Source organism: Diabrotica virgifera, chromosome 3, assembly GCF_917563875.1.
Source record: "Diabrotica virgifera virgifera chromosome 3, PGI_DIABVI_V3a".
In the NCBI taxonomy this organism is placed as follows: Eukaryota; Metazoa; Arthropoda; class Insecta; order Coleoptera; family Chrysomelidae; genus Diabrotica; species Diabrotica virgifera.
In genome coordinates, this window is record NC_065445.1 from 128,793,074 (window position 1) to 128,812,589 (window position 19,516).

Consider the following 19,516-nt stretch of genomic DNA (forward strand, 5'->3'; position numbering starts at 1 on the left):
TTGTGGATGGATTTATCAACGAGAAACCAATTAAAATTATGATAGACACTGGATCTGAAATAACATTGGTCAACAGAAAACTAATAGAAGAAGTTAACTTAACAAATTTAATTTACAAAATACCTAGGGTAAATTTAGTGGGCGCAAACAAACGGACATTGGCAACTATAAATGAAGGCATACGAGTAATGGTACGACTGGGTAAGAATATGTATGCACTACAATGTGTAATAATGCCAAACATGTCACATGACATGATAGTAGGAGTTGACGAATTGGCAGAAAAACATGTAGTGATAGATTTTAAAAATAATACGATGAAACTAACAGAAGAAAAAGAAAAAGAACAGGACAAGGAACATGAGAAACAAAATACGGACGAATCAGGTAAAGAACAAACAGTGGAAATGAATTTGGCAGCGAAGCAAGGACAAAGAAAAAAAGGAGAAAAGGTCAGAAAAAGATAAAAGAAAATGAAACCTGTGGCTCCTCAAAAGAAGAGTTGAGCCCAGAAGAAGAAAATTTGGGAGTATCAGAAACAAAGGAAACCTGGGATTCCTCAAAAGAAGAGACGAGCTCAGGAGAAGAAGAAATAAAGCAAAAAAATGAAAGTGAAAAGAATATGATTGAAACAGTCGTATTTGAAGAGGAGGTATATGCAAACGAGGATGCAGAATGCACAGTAAACATGTGTGAAGAATCTGAGAAAAAAGACAGAAAATTGATATGTGGAGAAGGGAAAGAAAAGGAATTGCGGTTGATGTTAAGAAACTATGAAAATTTGATCAATGAGGAAAACAGAGTGGCGAAAAAGTACGAACATTCATTTGAGGTGAAAAACTTGGGAAATTTTCGATCAAAGACTTACCCGATTCCATACAAGTATCGACAAGAGGTGAAAGAAGAAATAAATAAAATGTTGGAAGATCAAATCATCGAAAGATGTGATTCACCGTATGTTAACCCGATTGTGATAGTAAAGAAAAGCAATGGAGAATTGAGATTATGTTTAGATGCCAGGAATATCAACCAGCACACTGTATCACAATATGAATCACCTCTAAACATCGAGGCCATTTTTGGAAGAATCACCGGGTCACACATATTTTCGAAAATTGACTTAAAACACAGTTTTTGGTTGATACCGTTAGCTGAAAAGTGTAGAAACTACACCGCTTTTTCTATTGATGGTATTGTCTACCGGTTTAAGGTAGTGCCATTTGGATTGCAGAGTGCTTGTGCTGCACTCGTCCGAGCTCTACATACCATTTTGAATCGCCATGAAAATTTCATAGTTCATTATATCGATGATTTATTAATTTTTTCACAAGATACTCAGAGTCATCTGGAACACATAGAAATAATTCTGAAAGAATTGGACACAGCGGGATTGAAATTAAACATTGAAAAATGTCAATTTTTTCAAAAAGAAGTCATTTATTTGGGTTTTCAATTGGACACCAAAACAGTAAGATTAGCCGAAGACAGAGTCAAGCTCATAGATGAATACCCAAGACCAACGAATTTGAAAACATTGAGAGGTTTTCTTGGCACGATAAATTATTTTAAAAAGCTGATTCCCGATTTGAGCCAAAAGGAAATCCCTCTGATAAAATTGCTTAAAAAAGGAATAAAATGGAATTGGAAAGAAGAACAGGAGGAAGCTTTCGAAACATTAAAACGAGAATTCGCAAAAGGAACGAAAATATACCACCCCATTTACAATTTACCTTTTATACTCCGAACTGATGCGTCCATACAAAAATTTGCAGGAGTTCTGTCTCAAATACAAAACGACCAAGAAGTACCGATATGTTTTATATCTCGAGTGACTAAAACACATGAGAGAAAATATAGTGTTACAGAATTGGAGTTTGCCAGTGTACTATATTGCGTAAACAAATTGAGGTTTTACTTATTGGGAGCAAAATTCACAATCGAAACAGACCATGCAGCTTTAGTACATATCATGAAGAATAGATTAGTAAATAATAGAATACATAGAGGCATTCTGTTATTACAGGAGTATGATTTTGAGTTCCGATATATAAAAGGAAAAGACAACATAATAGCCGACGCTCTAACACGGGATGAGGACACCGGAAAAAAGGAAACAATTACTCTACAGGTGGGACTAAATAGATTAATACAAGAAGAAGGGATATATTCGTTAAATGAGATAAGGACAAACCAGGAAGACCTAGAGGAAAGAGAGAAAAGAAGAGCGGAAGTAGAAAATAACATATATTTTAAGAGAATAGACGGAAAGGAACTATATTTAGTGACACAGACATTGGCCGAAAAGATAATAAAGAAATTACATGAGGACAATGGGCATATCGGTAGCAGAAAAGTTTGGCTCGTTTTTAGGGAAAATTACATAAGCCGACAGGATTACCGCATTGCAAAGGAAATTACCCAGAAGTGCGATGTATGTCAAAAGTATAAGAGTCGGAATTTCAAAAACGAAAATGTTGCCAAAAATATTGAAGCCCGAAACAAACTAGACATTGTAGCAATAGATATGTTAAGCGATCTAATTATGACCACTAAAAGGAACAAACATATTCTGGTAATGGTGGATGTGTTTTCAAAATACGTAAAATTATATAGTTGCCGCACCACAAAGGGGGAAGAAATATTAAGAAAAATCGACAATTTTATAGCCATAGTAGGAACACCAAAAAAGATTCTACTGGACAATGCAACGTATTTCCGAAATGATCGTTTCAAGGGACAACTTCGAGAACGAGGAATAGAGACAAATTTTGTCAGCATCAGGCATCCACAGAGTAATCCTTCGGAACGATTCATACAGGAAGTGACGAAATTTCTTCGCATTGCAACAGATGGTCAACATCGCCACTGGGACAGGAAAATGGCGGAAATAGAAAGGTATCTAAATACACTTCCGAGCACAGTAACAAAAGAGACCCCAGAATACATCATGAAGGGTGTACTGCCGATAAGGCCATGGGAAGACCAAGAGCCAAAAGAATATCAACAGGTGATTGAAACCGTACAGAGAAGATTACGGCGAAGCAACGAAAAATATATCCAAAGACAGGAACAAAATAGAAAAAGAAGACCAATGACTTTCCAAAAGGGTGAAAAAGTACTCGTGAGGGCATTACGAGTATCAAATCTTCCTGAAGGCATTTGCGCAAAGTTGATGCCTGTTTTCGAAGGCCCGTATATCGTGAATAATGAAAATGGGATAAATAGTTATGAGTTGAGGCATAGGAACTCGGAAAAGATCCGAGGAATTTATAATATTCACGATGTATACAAATATCACGAATAAAAGACAGAATTACATGAAGTAGATAGTAAGTTAGGATATAAGACGTAGATTAAAGTAAGGAAATATACAGGGAGTTGGTTTTGCCTCGAGAAAATTTATTTCAAAATGCAGATAAATTTTATCGAATACAAGGCGGGGATTTGTTATATTTCTATTTGATATGAAAATTAAAATTTGATAATTATAGACAAAATTCAATTTAAAATAAAATATTTTCAATTTTCTCAACCACGGGCATATAAATTTAGAACAACCTGTATACAACAAATTGTTATATTTAATTTTAAGAAGTGATTAAATAAGACTCAAGTGAAATCGTTAATAGGTCATTATCGTTGTTCGCGGAAGGATCGATCATTAGCCGATGCTAAATAAGACTAAGTGGAAATAGAGAATAGGTCATTAAAATTTGTATATAGTAGAAAGTAATTTTAGAATGGGAATTAACTATTTTCTTTGAAATCCATTAAGCATATTTAGAAAGTTTAAAAATTGGTTTTGAGGAATACTGCGAATGAGAGTTGGTGGTGGAATTTTGATTTGTGAATCTGGAAGGGATATTTAGAAAGTAGGGAAATGAATGAAAAATATAGATCAGAATGTTTTGAGCTGTCGAGAAGTGAAGTCGAGTAGTAGACGGTAGTGTACGGAGAGTGAGAAAGCCGGTGTAGTTCCGTGAGTGTGGAGTATCTATCGTGGAACGAGAAGTAGGCCAGGTCGAGAGTAAAAGAACCTCCTTGAGCCAAGAGTGTCCCGGTAGCTGATAGCAGTTTCGAGAAAGGTAGAACACAGCATCACGACAGACGCAGGAACGAGAGCTATTCGAGCTAGTTTTTCAAAGGAGAACATTACTGGAAGCCAGGACGAGGTTTGATCGCAGCCAAGGATAGCAGGAAACGGGTCTTGTGTGAGGACATTTTCAGTTCACCAGGAAAAGGTCAGTCTCATTTGTTTGGACATGAATGTATGGGTTTTTCGTATTAAATTCCACATAAAAAATTGAATAACATAATCAATAATATCAGAAAAGCTTCATCAAACTTAAATAGAGTTGTTCCTAATAACTCCTAATAGTTAAATGTTAATAAAAACTTTCAATTGAAAACCAAAAGGAAATAAGATTCCCATTTGTAAATGTTATGTTTAAGAATAATAAGAAATAGCAAATATTAAGCATTGATTGCCTTTTAAATAAAATAAAAATATTTTGATTATAATTGTAACCCATATGTGTATTTTTTTTACTCTTTTCTTTTCTATCCCGATTAGGAACCATTAAGAAATATTTGAAGCCACGAAAGTAAGTAATTAATTTATAATTCGCCCTGAGATTGAAAACATATTGATATGTGATCTGGTTAATTAATTAGATTAGTATTAATACATTGATTAAATTAAGTGACATATAAGAATATTATCTCATATCAATAATCAAGATCACAACAATATATATATATATATATATATTGTTATATTTCTATTTGATATGAAAATTAAAATTAGATAATTATAAACAGAATTCAATTTAATATAAAATATTTTCAATTTTCTCAACCACGGGCACATAAATTTAGAACAACCTGTATACAACAAATTGTTATATTTAATTTTAAGAAGTGATTAAATAAGACTCAAGTGAAATCGTTAATAGGTCATTATCGTTGTTCGCGGAAGGATCGGTCATTAGCCGATGCTAAATAAGACGAAGTGGAAATAGAGAATAGGTCATTAAAATTTGTATATAGTAGAAAGTAATTTTAGAATGGGAATTAACTATTTTCTTTGAAATCCATTAAGCATATTTAGAAAGTTTAAAAATTGGTTTTGAGGAATACTGCGAATGAGAGTTGGTGGTGGAAGTTTGATTTGTGAATCTGGAAGGGATATTTAGAAAGTAGGGGAATGAATGACAAAGAGAGATCAGAATGTTTTGAGCTGTCGAGAAGTGAAGTCGAGTGGTAGACGGTAGTGTACGGAGAGTGAGAAAGCCGGTGTAGTTCCGTGAGTGTGGAGTATCTATCGTGGAACGAGAGGTAGGCCAGGTTGAGAGTAAAAGAACCTCCTTGAGCCAAGAGTTCCCGGTAGCTGATTGCAGTTTCGAAAAAGGTAGAACACAGCATCACGACAGAAGCAGGAAACGAGAGCTATACGAGCTAGTTTCAGAGGAGAACATTACTGGAAGCCAGGACGAGATTTTGATTGCAGCCAAGGATAGCAGGAAACGGGTCTTGTGTGAAGACATTCTCAGTTCACCAGAAAAAGGTCAGTCTCATTTGTTTGGACATGAATGTATGGGTTTTTCGTAGTAAATACCACATTTAAAATTGAAGAAACATAATCAATAATATCAGAAAAGCTTCATCAAACTTAAATAGAATTGTTGCTAATAAATCATAATAGTTAAATGTTAATAAAAACTTGCAATTGGAAATCAAAAGGAAATAAGATTCCCATGTGTAAATGTTATGTTTAAGAATAATAAGATATAGCAAATATTAAGCAGTGATTGCCATTTAAATAAAATAAACAATATTTTGATTACAATTGTAACCCATATGTGTTATAATTTTACTCTTTTCTTTCCTATCCCGATTAGGAACCATTAAGAAATACTTAGAAGCCACGTATGTAAGTAATTAATTTTATAAAAAGCCCTGAGATTGAAAACATATTGATATGTGATCTGGTAAATTAATTAGATTATTATTAATGCATTGATTAAATTAAATGACATATGAAAATATTATCTCATATCAATAATCAAGATCACAACAACTGTCGTCCAACGTGGAGGGCATTGTAAAGTATTTCTAGTGGCAAATTTGAAGGATAGAAAGAGTAAAGCCGGTATTTGAAAATTTATATGCCTGTGGTAAAAAGTGAGATACTTACATTTGATAACATAAAATTTTAGATCTCTTTAGGTACAAATTTTACATAACTGATTTAATATTTTATTTTTACGATATTTACATTTGATATATTTATTGACAATTTATAATATTTGGGTGAGAAAAAGTCGTCTTGGTAACATACTAGTAAAATTTTATATTTGGCGGGGACAGTACTTCTTGAAAACAAATGTCTGTGACAAGAAGCCAAAGCAAAAACAACAAAAAACAAAAAGAACATTCAGACCAAGAAGATATTTTAGACACGACAATCATGGCATCAGAACAGCAAGAATTATCAGGAATAGATAAAATATTACAAATGATGCAACTCCAGTCACAAAGAATAGAACAGAAAATGGATGAAACACAACAAAAATTGGATCAGAAAATGGATGAAACACAGAAAAAAATGGATGAAAATCAACAGGAAACAAAACAAGCCATAGAAGAAAACAACAGAAATATAGAGAGTATTAAGAAGGAAATGGTTAAAAAAAATAGAAGAGATTGCAGAAAAGAGCGAGAAACAGGAGTTAGAGATTAAAGAAATCAAAATCAAAATGAAGGAGTTAACGAATTGCCAGAAAAAAGAAATGGAAAGTTTGGAAAACAAGTTGGAAAATGCTATTCAAGTAGACAGAGAAGAAGTGGAAAAAAGAATCACAGAAATAGAAAAACAAGTCACCGAAAACAGGACGCAACAGAATGTCGGAGAAAGAAGAGAAATGGTTATACATAGCACAGATGACATGAAGATAAGGTTTGGCGGGGATGTAAGAAGATTACACCCAGTGCCGTTCATAAATAGCCTGAAAAAGAAAATACAGCACATCGGAAATTTCGAAACAGCAAAAGAAACTATCAGAAACCATCTCAAATATGAAGCAAGCCTATGGTTCGATTGCAAAGAAGAAGAATTTGACAGTTGGCAACAATTTGAACAAAAATTTTTGAATTATTTCTGGGGAAAAGTCCAACAATTGGAAATTAACAAGGAATTGCAAAATGGGAAATACAATGATAGGATGGGGGTATCAGAAAGGACATATGCTTTACAAATTTACAATAATGCAAAGCATTTACAATATAATTACTCATCGGAACAATTAGTCGAACTGATTGCAAGACATTTCGAGGAAACGCTGGAAGACCATATCACATTGCAAAATTACAAAGACATAGATAGTTTATGCCAATTCCTACAAATAAGAGAATCACGTCTAAGAGAAAGAAAATCAAGAAGGTCGCGAGAAGATTACAGGCCCCGAGAAACACAGGATTACAGAGATAGAAATCAAAATAGGAGGGACTATACAAGACGAGATTTCAATCCCAGAAGGGAAAACGAAAATAGAGACAACGGAAGAGGAAATTATGAACAAAGAAATAGGCAATGGAATGAGGACAGAAATCGAGAATACCAGAATAGAAACACCACACGCTCAAATCAAGAAAACATAAATAATGGTAGACAAAATGAACAGGGATATCGAGAAAACCGAAACAGATCCGACAGACCAAGAGAAAATAGAAGAGAAGTAAATAATACCCAGACAGATGAATATGACGGAGAGAGACATTATGACGAAAATATAAACTACGATGAGCAACCGGCGTTTTTTTTCACGACGACGCTCACTAAAAACCAAAAATCAAACAGGAATCTTTTGTAACCCCAAGGAGTTTATTAAATTGGCAAGAAACAACGAAAAGAAAAATGGAGTTAATTTAAAATTTGTGGATGGATTTATCAACGAGAAACCAATTAAAATTATGATAGACACTGGATCTGAAATAACATTGGTCAACAGAAAACTAATAGAAGAAGTTAACTTAACAAATTTAATTTACAAAATACCTAGGGTAAATTTAGTGGGCGCAAACAAACGGACATTGGCAACTATAAATGAAGGCATACGAGTAATGGTACGACTGGGTAAGAAGATGTATGCACTACAATGTGTAATAATGCCAAACATGTCACATGACATGATAGTAGGAGTTGACGAATTGGCAGAAAAACATGTAGTGATAGATTTTAAAAATAATACGATGAATCTAACAGAATAAAAAGATGAAGAACAGGACAAGGAACAGGAGAAACAAAATACGGACGAATCAGGTAAAGAACAAACAGTGGAAATGAATTTGGCAACGAAGCAAGGACAAAGAAGAAAAGGGAGAAAAAGTCAGAAAAAGACAAAAGAAAATGAAACCTGTGGCTCCTCAAAAGAAGAGTTGAGCCCAGAAGAAGAAAAATTGAGAGTATCAAAAGCAAAAGAAAACTGGGATTCCTCAAAAGAAGAGATGAGCTCAGGAGAAGAAGAAATAAAGCTAACAAATGAAAGCGAAAAAGATATGATCGAAACAGTGGCATTTGAAGAGGAGGCATATGAAAACGAGGATGCAGAATACACGGTAAAAGTATGTGAAAAATCTGAGGAAAAAGACAGAAGATTGATATGGGAAAAAGGGAAAGACAACATAATAGCCGACACTCTAACACAGGATGAGGACACTGAAAATAAGGAAACAATTACTCTACAGGTGGGACTAATTAGAGTAATACAAGAAGAAGGGGTATAAGACGTAGATTAAAGTAAGGAAATATACAGGGAGTTGGTTTTGCCCTCGAGAAAATTTATTTAAAAATGCAGATAAATTTTATCGAATACAAGGCGGGGATTTGTTATATTTCTATTTGATATGAAAATTAAAATTACATAATTATAAACAGAATTCAATTTAATATAAAATATTTTCAATTTTCTCAACCACGGGCACATAAATTTAGAACAACCTGTATACAACAAATTGTTATATTTAATTTTAAGAAGTGATTAAATAAGACTCAAGTGAAATCGTTAATAGGTCATTATCGTTGTTCGCGGAAGGATCGGTCATTAGCCGATGCTAAATAAGACGAAGTGGAAATAGAGAATAGGTCATTAAAATTTGTATATAGTAGAAAGTAATTTTAGAATGGGAATTAACTATTTTCTTTGAAATCCATTAAGCATATTTAGAAAGTTTAAAAATTGGTTTTGAGGAATACTGCGAATGAGAGTTGGTGGTGGAAGTTTGATTTGTGAATCTGGAAGGGATATTTAGAAAGTAGGGGAATGAATGACAAAGAGAGATCAGAATGTTTTGAGCTGTCGAGAAGTGAAGTCGAGTGGTAGACGGTAGTGTACGGAGAGTGAGAAAGCCGGTGTAGTTCCGTGAGTGTGGAGTATCTATCGTGGAACGAGAGGTAGGCCAGGTTGAGAGTAAAAGAACCTCCTTGAGCCAAGAGTTCCCGGTAGCTGATTGCAGTTTCGAAAAAGGTAGAACACAGCATCACGACAGAAGCAGGAAACGAGAGCTATACGAGCTAGTTTCAGAGGAGAACATTACTGGAAGCCAGGACGAGATTTTGATTGCAGCCAAGGATAGCAGGAAACGGGTCTTGTGTGAAGACATTCTCAGTTCACCAGAAAAAGGTCAGTCTCATTTGTTTGGACATGAATGTATGGGTTTTTCGTAGTAAATACCACATTTAAAATTGAAGAAACATAATCAATAATATCAGAAAAGCTTCATCAAACTTAAATAGAATTGTTGCTAATAAATCATAATAGTTAAATGTTAATAAAAACTTGCAATTGGAAATCAAAAGGAAATAAGATTCCCATGTGTAAATGTTATGTTTAAGAATAATAAGATATAGCAAATATTAAGCAGTGATTGCCATTTAAATAAAATAAACAATATTTTGATTACAATTGTAACCCATATGTGTTATAATTTTACTCTTTTCTTTCCTATCCCGATTAGGAACCATTAAGAAATACTTAGAAGCCACGTATGTAAGTAATTAATTTTATAAAAAGCCCTGAGATTGAAAACATATTGATATGTGATCTGGTAAATTAATTAGATTATTATTAATGCATTGATTAAATTAAATGACATATGAAAATATTATCTCATATCAATAATCAAGATCACAACAATATATATATATATATATATATATATATATATATATATAATCAAATTCCTTCTACCTATTGGTGTCGGGATTACAATAATAACTTAGATATTGTGTACAAATTTACGCCACTGACTTCTATTTTGTGCCAATACTTTTGCTTCTTTCCAGGATTTGCCTCTCTTTTGTAGAACTTTTTCAGTAGCTTGGTCCCATGTTTCTCTTGGTCTTCCTCTCTTCCTCTTGATATTTACTTTCGCTTCCCAAATCATTTTTACCGGTCTTCTCTCATCTAGTCTTTGTAAATGTCCCCACCAGCTGATTTGTCTTTTTTCTATGAATTCTAAGATTGATTCCACCTCCAGATCCTCCCTTATCTGCTCATTTCTTACCCTGTCAAGTCTTGTGATTCCTCTCGCTCTTCTTAGGTACTTCATTTCCGTCGCTTGTAGTCTGCTCTTCTGCCTCTCTGTTAATGTACACGATTCACAACCGAAGGTGAGTATGGGTCTATATATTGCCTTAAATACTTTCATTTTTGTACTTTGCGCTATTTCCTTTTTCCCTATAAAAGTTGTGTTCATTGCATAATATGAATTTATTGCTTTCTCTATACGTTTATCAATTTCTAAACCTTGTTGACCTGAATCTTCAATTTTTACACCTAGGTATTCGAAGCATTCAACTTGTTGTATTTGTATACCATTGATCTGTATACTCACGTTTTCTTTAGTTTCTGCTATTACCATCACTTTTGTTTTTGTTAGGTTTAGTTTCATGCCACTTTCTTCTAATATTTCACTCCACGTTTGTAAGTTTTCTTGTAGGTCCTTTTCTTTTGCTGCCATTATAACGATGTCATCTGCAAAAGCACATTCTGATATTTCGATCGGTTGTAAGTTTTTGTATCCTACAAATAGGTGTTTTGTTTTCTGACTACATTTTTTAATTATTCAGTCCATAAACAACGTAAACAATGTTGGGCTTAGTCCTCCTCCCTGCCTTAGACCATCTTTTGTTATAAAATTTTCTGACTTGAGGTTTCTAGTTATAACACAATTCGTCGTATTTTTGTATAGACATTCGATATTTTTCCTTAGTTTGGTTGCTATTCCTCTTTGTTCCAGGAGCGACCATACTTTTTGCCGAGGAACAAGATCAAACGCTTTTTGTAAGTCGATAAACGCAAAATATGCTTTTCCTCTTCTGAGTTTCGTTTTCTCAATTATCTGTTTAATAGTGAAGATGTGATCTTGCACACTTCTTCCTTTTCTAAAGCCACTTTGCGTTTCTGCTAATGTTGTATCGATTATCTTTGTCAGCTATTCTTATAATATTTGTTCGTACAGTTTCATCGCCGAGCATAAGAGCATTATGCCTCTATAGTTTTTGCATTCTTTTTTATCTCCAGATTTAAATATGGGTAGTATCAACGAGATCTTCCATTCTTCTGGTATTTTTTCAGCTTTCCATATCTTGTTTATTAATTGTAATAATATGTGTTGTCCTTGTACTCCCATATATTTTAGCATCTCAGTTGTTATTTTATCATGCCCTGGTAACGTTCCATTTTTCATTTTTGCCAATCCCTGCGTAAATTCTTCCCATGTTATTGCCGTGTCTTGCGTTTCTTCTATGGTTTCTCTTGTATTTGTCACGTTAATGGTTATATATATTTTTTCATAATATTTGTTAAATTTGAAGTAAACGCTCCACAAAAGAATTTCAAAATTCAAACTGTATCAAAGTTACACTTTTGTTGCGCGTTTTACTTCAAATTGGGCAAATATTATGAAAAAATATTTTAAAATAAAACTAGAATTTTGTTTTGCATCAAAATGAAGATACATTTTCGCGCCACGTAATATTCATATCAGATTTTTGTAGCTGGAATATTATATGCGCCAACGACGTTTAGCGGTTTTTTATTCTTGTCCGTTATACGCTAGTCCAAAATAAATTATTCCTTTATCTTGAAAAATAACAATGTTTTTTTTATATTGGGAAAAATTGTCGAATCTACCGCGACTAACTAAGTTATATAATATTAGACCTATTTTATAGTTTTAAGATAAATTCTTCTTCTTTTTGTGCCGTCTACTAATCGGAGGTTGGATATCATCATCACTAGGGAGCGGATTTATATGCGATCAATTTTGATGAAATATGCGCATATACATGCAGTAAAAAATTACGAAATATGCGCAAGATATGCACAAAAATTCAAAAAATGCGCATATCGAGAAACCACAATTTTTCTGTTCTATTCTATTCTAGGGGGTTCTTTTAAGGGGGGGGGGCAATCTTATTTATTATTTTTTAAATAAAATCATTATTTTTTATATATGCAATTTATTCACATTTTTTACAAAAACTGATACTAATAGTTACCTATTTAAAATAAAACAACAATATCACTATTATATCTTCGATTATAATTCACTACAATGTGTTTTTCCAAAATTTTTTACGAGGAAACATTTTCTTTGATCAGATAAACTATTTTTATAACTAGAAAAACTCCTTTCAACATCAACAGAAGTAACTGGGGCGTATTTAAAATAACTTGTTAAAGCCGAAAATTCTGCACCAAAATCAATTTCAAAATTTACATTAAAAATTTCCTATATTATGTCCTCGAAAGTTTTAAAGCCGTTACGGGATCTGATCTAAAGCATTAGCACAGTATAAAGAGGGTACCTCTATATACTGTGGCATTAGTATTTCAATTTCCGTTAGAAAATCGTAAAACTATGGTTAAAGGTGTAAATTCTCTTAACAATAGGGGATTTAAAAGAATCACCAGAATTATAGCTATTAAATTGGGATACAAATTGTAATAAATATAATAAAAGTAAATAGAATTCGGATTTTCCGGTAAACCATCCTTCATCATTTTAACATCCTACAATCATTTTATAACGACGTACTATAATCACTATAAGTGCTTTGTGTAAATATCGGGTATTTTCTAGGAAAAAATGAAAAGACAGTGAATGATCCGTCTCTTTTCAGGTAATTTTCGAATTAATAGATAGAACAGCCTGTGCGAGGAAATATTTTGTGTCAAATTAAAAAAGTTAAATTTGTTTTTGGGCTTAAATGTTTTTAAATAGGCACAAAATATGCATGTTTCTTTAAAAATATGCAAAATTTAGTAAAGTTCTTAAATATGCGAAATATGCATGCAATATGCATTTAGCATAAAATCCGCTCCCTAATCATCACTATCTTTACTCTATCTACCGCTGTTCTGAAGAGTTCTATTGAACTGCACTTAAACCAGTCCTTTAAATTTTTCAACCATGGCACTCTCCTCTTTCCTATACTCCTTTCTTCTCTTATCTTTCCCAGTATGATCAGTGTCTTAGTAGTTCATATTGTTGTCCACTCATTACGTGTCCTAGATATTGTAACTTTCTTATTTTTATCGTGTTTATAAGTTCGTATTTTTTGTCCATTTCTCGCAGTACTCCCGTGTTAGTTTTTTTTCTGTGTCCATGCTATTCTAAGCATCCTCCTGTAACACCATATTTCAAAGGACTGTTTGTAGCTTATTTGTGTGTTCTTACTTCAATGTCCAGCTTTCAAATCCATATTGCAGTATTGAAAACACGTAGCATCTCAAAGCTCTTACTCTCAGTTCTAATCTAAGGTCTTTGTTGCAGAGAATTGTTTTCATTTTTACAAATGTATTTCTTGCTATTTCTATCTCTTATTTCCGTTGTTTGATTATTATTGTCTGAAATCCAGGTTAGTAGGTATTTATATTTGTCTACTTTTTCTATCGGTACATTCCCCAAATAGTCCATTCTTTCACGGTTTTTGCTCTAAATTTTAAAGAACCGCTTGGATTGACAAAAAATTTGGCATACGTATAGCTTACATGTCAAAGAAAAAAAGTGATATTGTGCCGATGTGTGCTTTTGTCCTGGGGGTGACTTTCACCCCCTCTTGTGGTGAAAAAATATATGTCCAAAATAAGTCCGGAAATGGATAAACTGACTAATTATAAGTAACTTTTGTTCTATAGAGCTTTTTCGCCAAGTCAACCCTTTTCGAGTTATTTGCGAGTAAATATGTTCATTTTTCAACAAAATAACCACATTTTTAGACGGTTTTTCACAAATAACTCAAAAAGTAAGTCTTTTGTCGAGAAAAACGTTCTGAGTAAAAATATAGCTTATAAAAAAGTAAAAAAAATGGTGTACGCGTTAGGTCTCTGGATCTCGCAGAACCACAGTTATAGCCAATGAAAAATAGATTCATATTCACCAAATTTCAAATAGAATATTTCGACGTGAAATATCCAAAAAATTAAGCACTTTTTGGGGAAAATCTATTATAACTTTTTTAAAGTGTTTAAATAAAGCTTTATTTCTGTTTTTACAAAAAGTTTCTAGCATTAGATTTAAGCAAGTAACGCTCAAAATAAAGTTGGTCCCTTTTGTTTTTGCAAAAAATATCGGGAAGACCACCCCCTAATTAGCAACTTAAATGAAATTAATCGTTACCGCTCCACAAATTATTTTACTTATGTTGTGTTTATATGATCTGTAAGTTTTATCGATTCAAAGTGCTTATTTAAAAAAAAATTGGTTACAAAGTAAAATTTTGAAAAATTTAAATTTTGAAAAATATGCTTTTTTTCAAAATAACTTAAAAATTGTTAGAGATACCAAAAATCTCGAAAAACAAAAAAAAGTCAGATTTGCTTTTCTGAATATCATGTATTTTTTTGTTTTTCTGTTAGACAAAAATTGATTAAGATTTGGTGTTTCTAAATTTGCATACATTCGTGATCAGTGACTCGTTCGACCCCTTTTAACTACAGCCCTTTCAATAATAACGACTTTGAACCGATGAAACTTACAGATCATATAAAAAATATATACACGAGTCAAGAAACTTGTGAAGTCGTAACGATTAAGTTCATTTAAGATATTAATTAGGGGGTGATTTTCTCGATTTTTTTACCAAAACCAAAAGGGACTAACTTTATTTTGAGCGTAACTTGTTTAAATTTGATGATAGAAATTTTTTTTATAAAACAAAAATGAAGCTTTTTTTTAAACGCTTTAAATAATTTGTAATGAGTTTTCCCCGATATGTGCTTCATTTTTGGTTATTTAACGTTAAAATATTCCATTTGGAATTTGACGAATATGAACCTATTTTTCATTAGCTATAACTCTGCTTCTACTAGGTGTAGAGACGTGATATATACACCGTTTTTTTTTTAATTTTACAGGCTATATTTTTGCTAAGAATATTTTTTCGACAAAATACACTATTTGAGTTATTTGCGAAAAACCGTCTAAAAGCGTGGTTATTTTGTTGAAAAAATGAACATGTTCACTGCCAAATAACTCGAAAAGAATTGACTTAGTGAAAAAACTCTATAGAACAAAAGTTACTTAAAATTAGCCAGTTTATCTATTTCCTAGCTTTCTTTGGACGAACGATAATGGGCGAGCGATAATGGGACCAGTGCTCTGCATAGTGTTGGCAGTCGATTAATATGTGTTTGATGCTTAGAGTTGTTGTGTTACATATTTTGCACCAGAGTTGCTCACTGTTTGTGAAAAGGTATTAATTATGTTACTCCTGAGAATCCTAGGCATAGACTAGTTATCACTATTTGTAGGCTGCGCTTGTCAGTTCTTGTCAGAATATTTTTTCACCCTCAAGAGGGGGTGAAAACCACCCCCAGGGCAAAAGCACATATCGGCACAATATCACTTTTTTTCTTTGACTTGTTAGCTATGTGTATGCCAAATTTAATGTCAATCCAAGCGGTTCTTTAAAATTTAGAGATTTTGCAATATTTTACCGTTAAAGAACGGACTAAAATGTATGTTTGTTTGTATATTTGTTTTATTTGTTATTGTTATTATCATGTATTTGGTTTTTTTATATTAATTTTTATTCCGTATTTTTTACAGAAACTGTCTTTATTTTTTGTTAATAATGGAAGTTGTTTAGCAGGGCTTGTCATAATTACTGTGTCATCTGCATATCTTATATTGTTAATAGATCTTCCGTTAATTATTACTTCTTCACTTTGAGATAGTAGTGCTTCTTTAAAAATGGCTTCACTATACACATTAAATAGTAAGGACTAATTTTTCGTGTCTTACTTTGTCAAATGCTTTTTCAAAATTAACGTACTATAAATTACTATTAAACTATTAAATAACACACTAAAAGCAAATATAGATAAATTAAGATTGGATAATTATCCCCTAGCATCTCTGATAAATTGTTGGATAAGCAATAATGGGACCAGAGCTCTGCATAGTGTTGGCAGTCGATTAATATGTGTTTGATGCTTAGAGTTGTTGTGTTACATATTTTGCAACAGGGATGCTCACTGTTTGTGAAAAGGTATGAATTATGTTACTCCTGAGAGTCCTAGGCATAGCCTAGTTATCACTATTTGTAGGCTGCGCTTGTCAGTTCTTGGGCACCAAAATATTATTAGACAAGGCGAAAAAGGCGGGCCTACGTGAAAAGTGTGCCAAATTTTTTTTAATCAAATTGCAAAAATCAATATATTTGGCCCGGACAATTTTTTTGTATTTATTTTTGGATCATTCTGGATAGAAAAGGTCTCTTATAATTTTTCTCTAAAGTTGATCGTTTTCGAGTTATAAGCAATTTAAAATTGAAAAAAACGAAAAATGACGATTTTCAAGGCTTAATAACTCAGTTAAAAGTTATTATTATGAAAGTCATAAAGTGACTAAATCAAAGTTTAATGCCCCCCCTACAAGATACTGGAGAAATTTTTGTCATTCTTTTATTAATAAGCTCTTATTTTTAAGTAATAATAATGAGCGCCATGCACGAGGTAGGCGGCCGTAAATGTGAGTGCAAGTAAGATGGACAATTGAACTGCCGGAGTGGCATCTCTCTCGCGCTCAGCATTTACGGCCGGCTACCACGTGCATGGCGCTCAATATTATTACTTAAAAATGACAGCTTAGTAATAAAATAATGACAAAAATTTCTTCAGGATCTTGTAGGGGGGCATTAATATTTGTGACTAAAGTGACTAAAATTTAGTCACTTTCTGACTTTCATAATAATAACTTTTAACCGAGTTATTAAGCCTTGAAAATCGCCATTTTTCGTTTTTTTCAATTTTAAATTGCTTATAACTCGAAAACGATCAACTTTAGAGAAAAATTATAAGAAACTTTTTTATCCAGAATGGTCCAAAAAACCTACAAAAAAATTGTCTGTGCCAAAAATATTGATTTTTACAATTTTATTAAAAAACATTGCTAAAAAAAAATTTGGCCCACTTTTCACGTGGGCGACTTCTTGAACCTTATTCTGGGATGTCTCACAAATGTAATTATGCAAAAAATCTCATGGGAATATTGTCTATATTATCATTTTTATACAAAACAGATTATGTTCTTGTATCTAATGAAAAATTACTTGTAGACTGAACCATATGGTATGCTAAGATTGACAACAGATACTGTAAGTGGAAACGACATGTATGAAGGTTATGCGGTGGATCTTATTGATGCCTTGGCTAAAATGGAAGGATTTAACTATACCTTTGTAGTAAGACAGGATAAAAGTAGTGGTAATTTTGATAAAGAAACAAAACAATGGACAGGAATGATAAAAGATCTTTTAAATCATGTAAGTTTACTTGTAAATATGTTTTTAATTCACTTGTATTTTATCAATCTCTTATACTATTTCTGGTAATAATATACACTAAGCAGCAAAATTAACGCATCACATTCAAAATGGAAAATTCTTGATGTCTTGAATTTCGGAAACCTGTTGTCCGTTTGGAGTGATATTTTTAAGGTGCGATTTCGACAACGACTGCAGACGGGAGACGGCAACTGCAGACGTCAGTGGCGGTCTACTTTGCACTATTAATTTTATGAGACTGATTCCGACATATGACTGCAACTGTCTGTCATGGTAACAACTGTAACTGCCGTCTGCAGTTGTTGTCGGGATCGTACCTTTAGTATGTTTTAGCCTTAATCTTTAAGAATATCGATGAATTAATATTGTAGCGGGACAGGTAAATGTCATTGCATACCATGTGTAACAATCACACTGTGTTTTTTTCTCAAAGTTCGGAACACTCTGTGGAATATTGTAGCATAATATACCAAATATTGAAATTAAAACAAAAAATTGTAGCCTTAGGCTTTCTTAACATTTTACCTATAACACAACCATTACGACGATCTCAAACATTCCTAAACAAATCAACAGAACTACAGAACAGAACCATTCTTCCGAACAGTGTACGATTTTTGCCACATCGCGCATCGTATCGACAGGACATGCCAACTATTTTTATAGGAACTAGCATAGGCGAGGGGGGTCTTAAAGTCTTAAAGTATTTAAATGTCTTTCAGTTTAATGAATATAAATGAATTGTAAAGGTTGCATAATAAACCGTAACAACGCCCCTGCTATGAAAAATTGAACATAATTTTTCTACGTCTTTCTAATTTTTATACTCTTTAGTTAAAACACACTATTCAGTCAAATTTTTTAATATAAACAAGCAAACATAAACGAAATATAAGAAAATTTACTATTTAAGGTTGCTGATCTGGCCATTTGTGATTTTACAATAACATCCGAAAGAGAGGAAGTTGTGGATTTTACAGTTCCGTTCATGACTTTGGGTAAGGTTTGGCTTATAATAAAAATTAGCTACAAGTGTTTTGTTTCCTATTTCTAATATTTGTGCTAATTGGCGGAATTTCATTGTGTGAATATTTAATTTTTGTAGAAGACTATGCCAAGAATATCAGAAGGAATGTACTATTAATAAATTGATATTTAACAGAATTAAGTGTAATTAAATAATTGATGGATTCAACCGTTACTTGATGGAAGTTCATTTTATCTAACACAAAAACACTGAAAACGTTTGTTTTTTATACTTCCACAAAATTTATAATAACTATGTGACTACAGTTGTTTCGGCAGAGTGCCTTTCTCAAGTGATTTATTTTACTATGGGTTTGCCTTTTTAAAGTCTTTAACTGACGAGGTTGAGGACTGGGGAGCTGTTTGTCTCGAGTTGGTCATTCAGAATTGTATCTGTATTTTTTAATTTATTAATTTCCATAAATTCTAATAAAGATAGCTTAAGGCCTTTATTTTGAATATGCAGAGTTTGAAACTCTTCATTAAAAAATGATTATGATCTAGAAGTGTCTGTTTTTCTATTGTTAAAAACCCGTTTGTATTCTGCTATCCGTTTGTCAAAGGTTCTGCCAGTTTGATCGATGTAAGTTTTCGGAAAGTCACCACAAATTAGTTTGTAGACAACAATAAGAGCCG

The 19,516-nt window shown here is 32.7% G+C and overlaps 1 protein-coding gene across 3 annotated transcripts in view; it reads left to right on the forward strand.

The window, feature by feature from the left end:
- The window catches only part of LOC114339209 (glutamate receptor ionotropic, kainate 1-like), a 154,479-nt gene that overhangs the window by 108,877 nt on the left and 26,086 nt on the right, over nt 1-19,516 (forward strand). For all 3 annotated transcript variants that reach the window (XM_050645518.1, XM_050645519.1, XM_050645517.1), the window contains 2 exons: nt 17,627-17,833; nt 18,768-18,852. In XM_050645518.1, the coding sequence (XP_050501475.1) occupies nt 17,627-17,833; nt 18,768-18,852 (292 nt within the window). The remainder of the gene's footprint in view (nt 1-17,626; nt 17,834-18,767; nt 18,853-19,516) is intronic.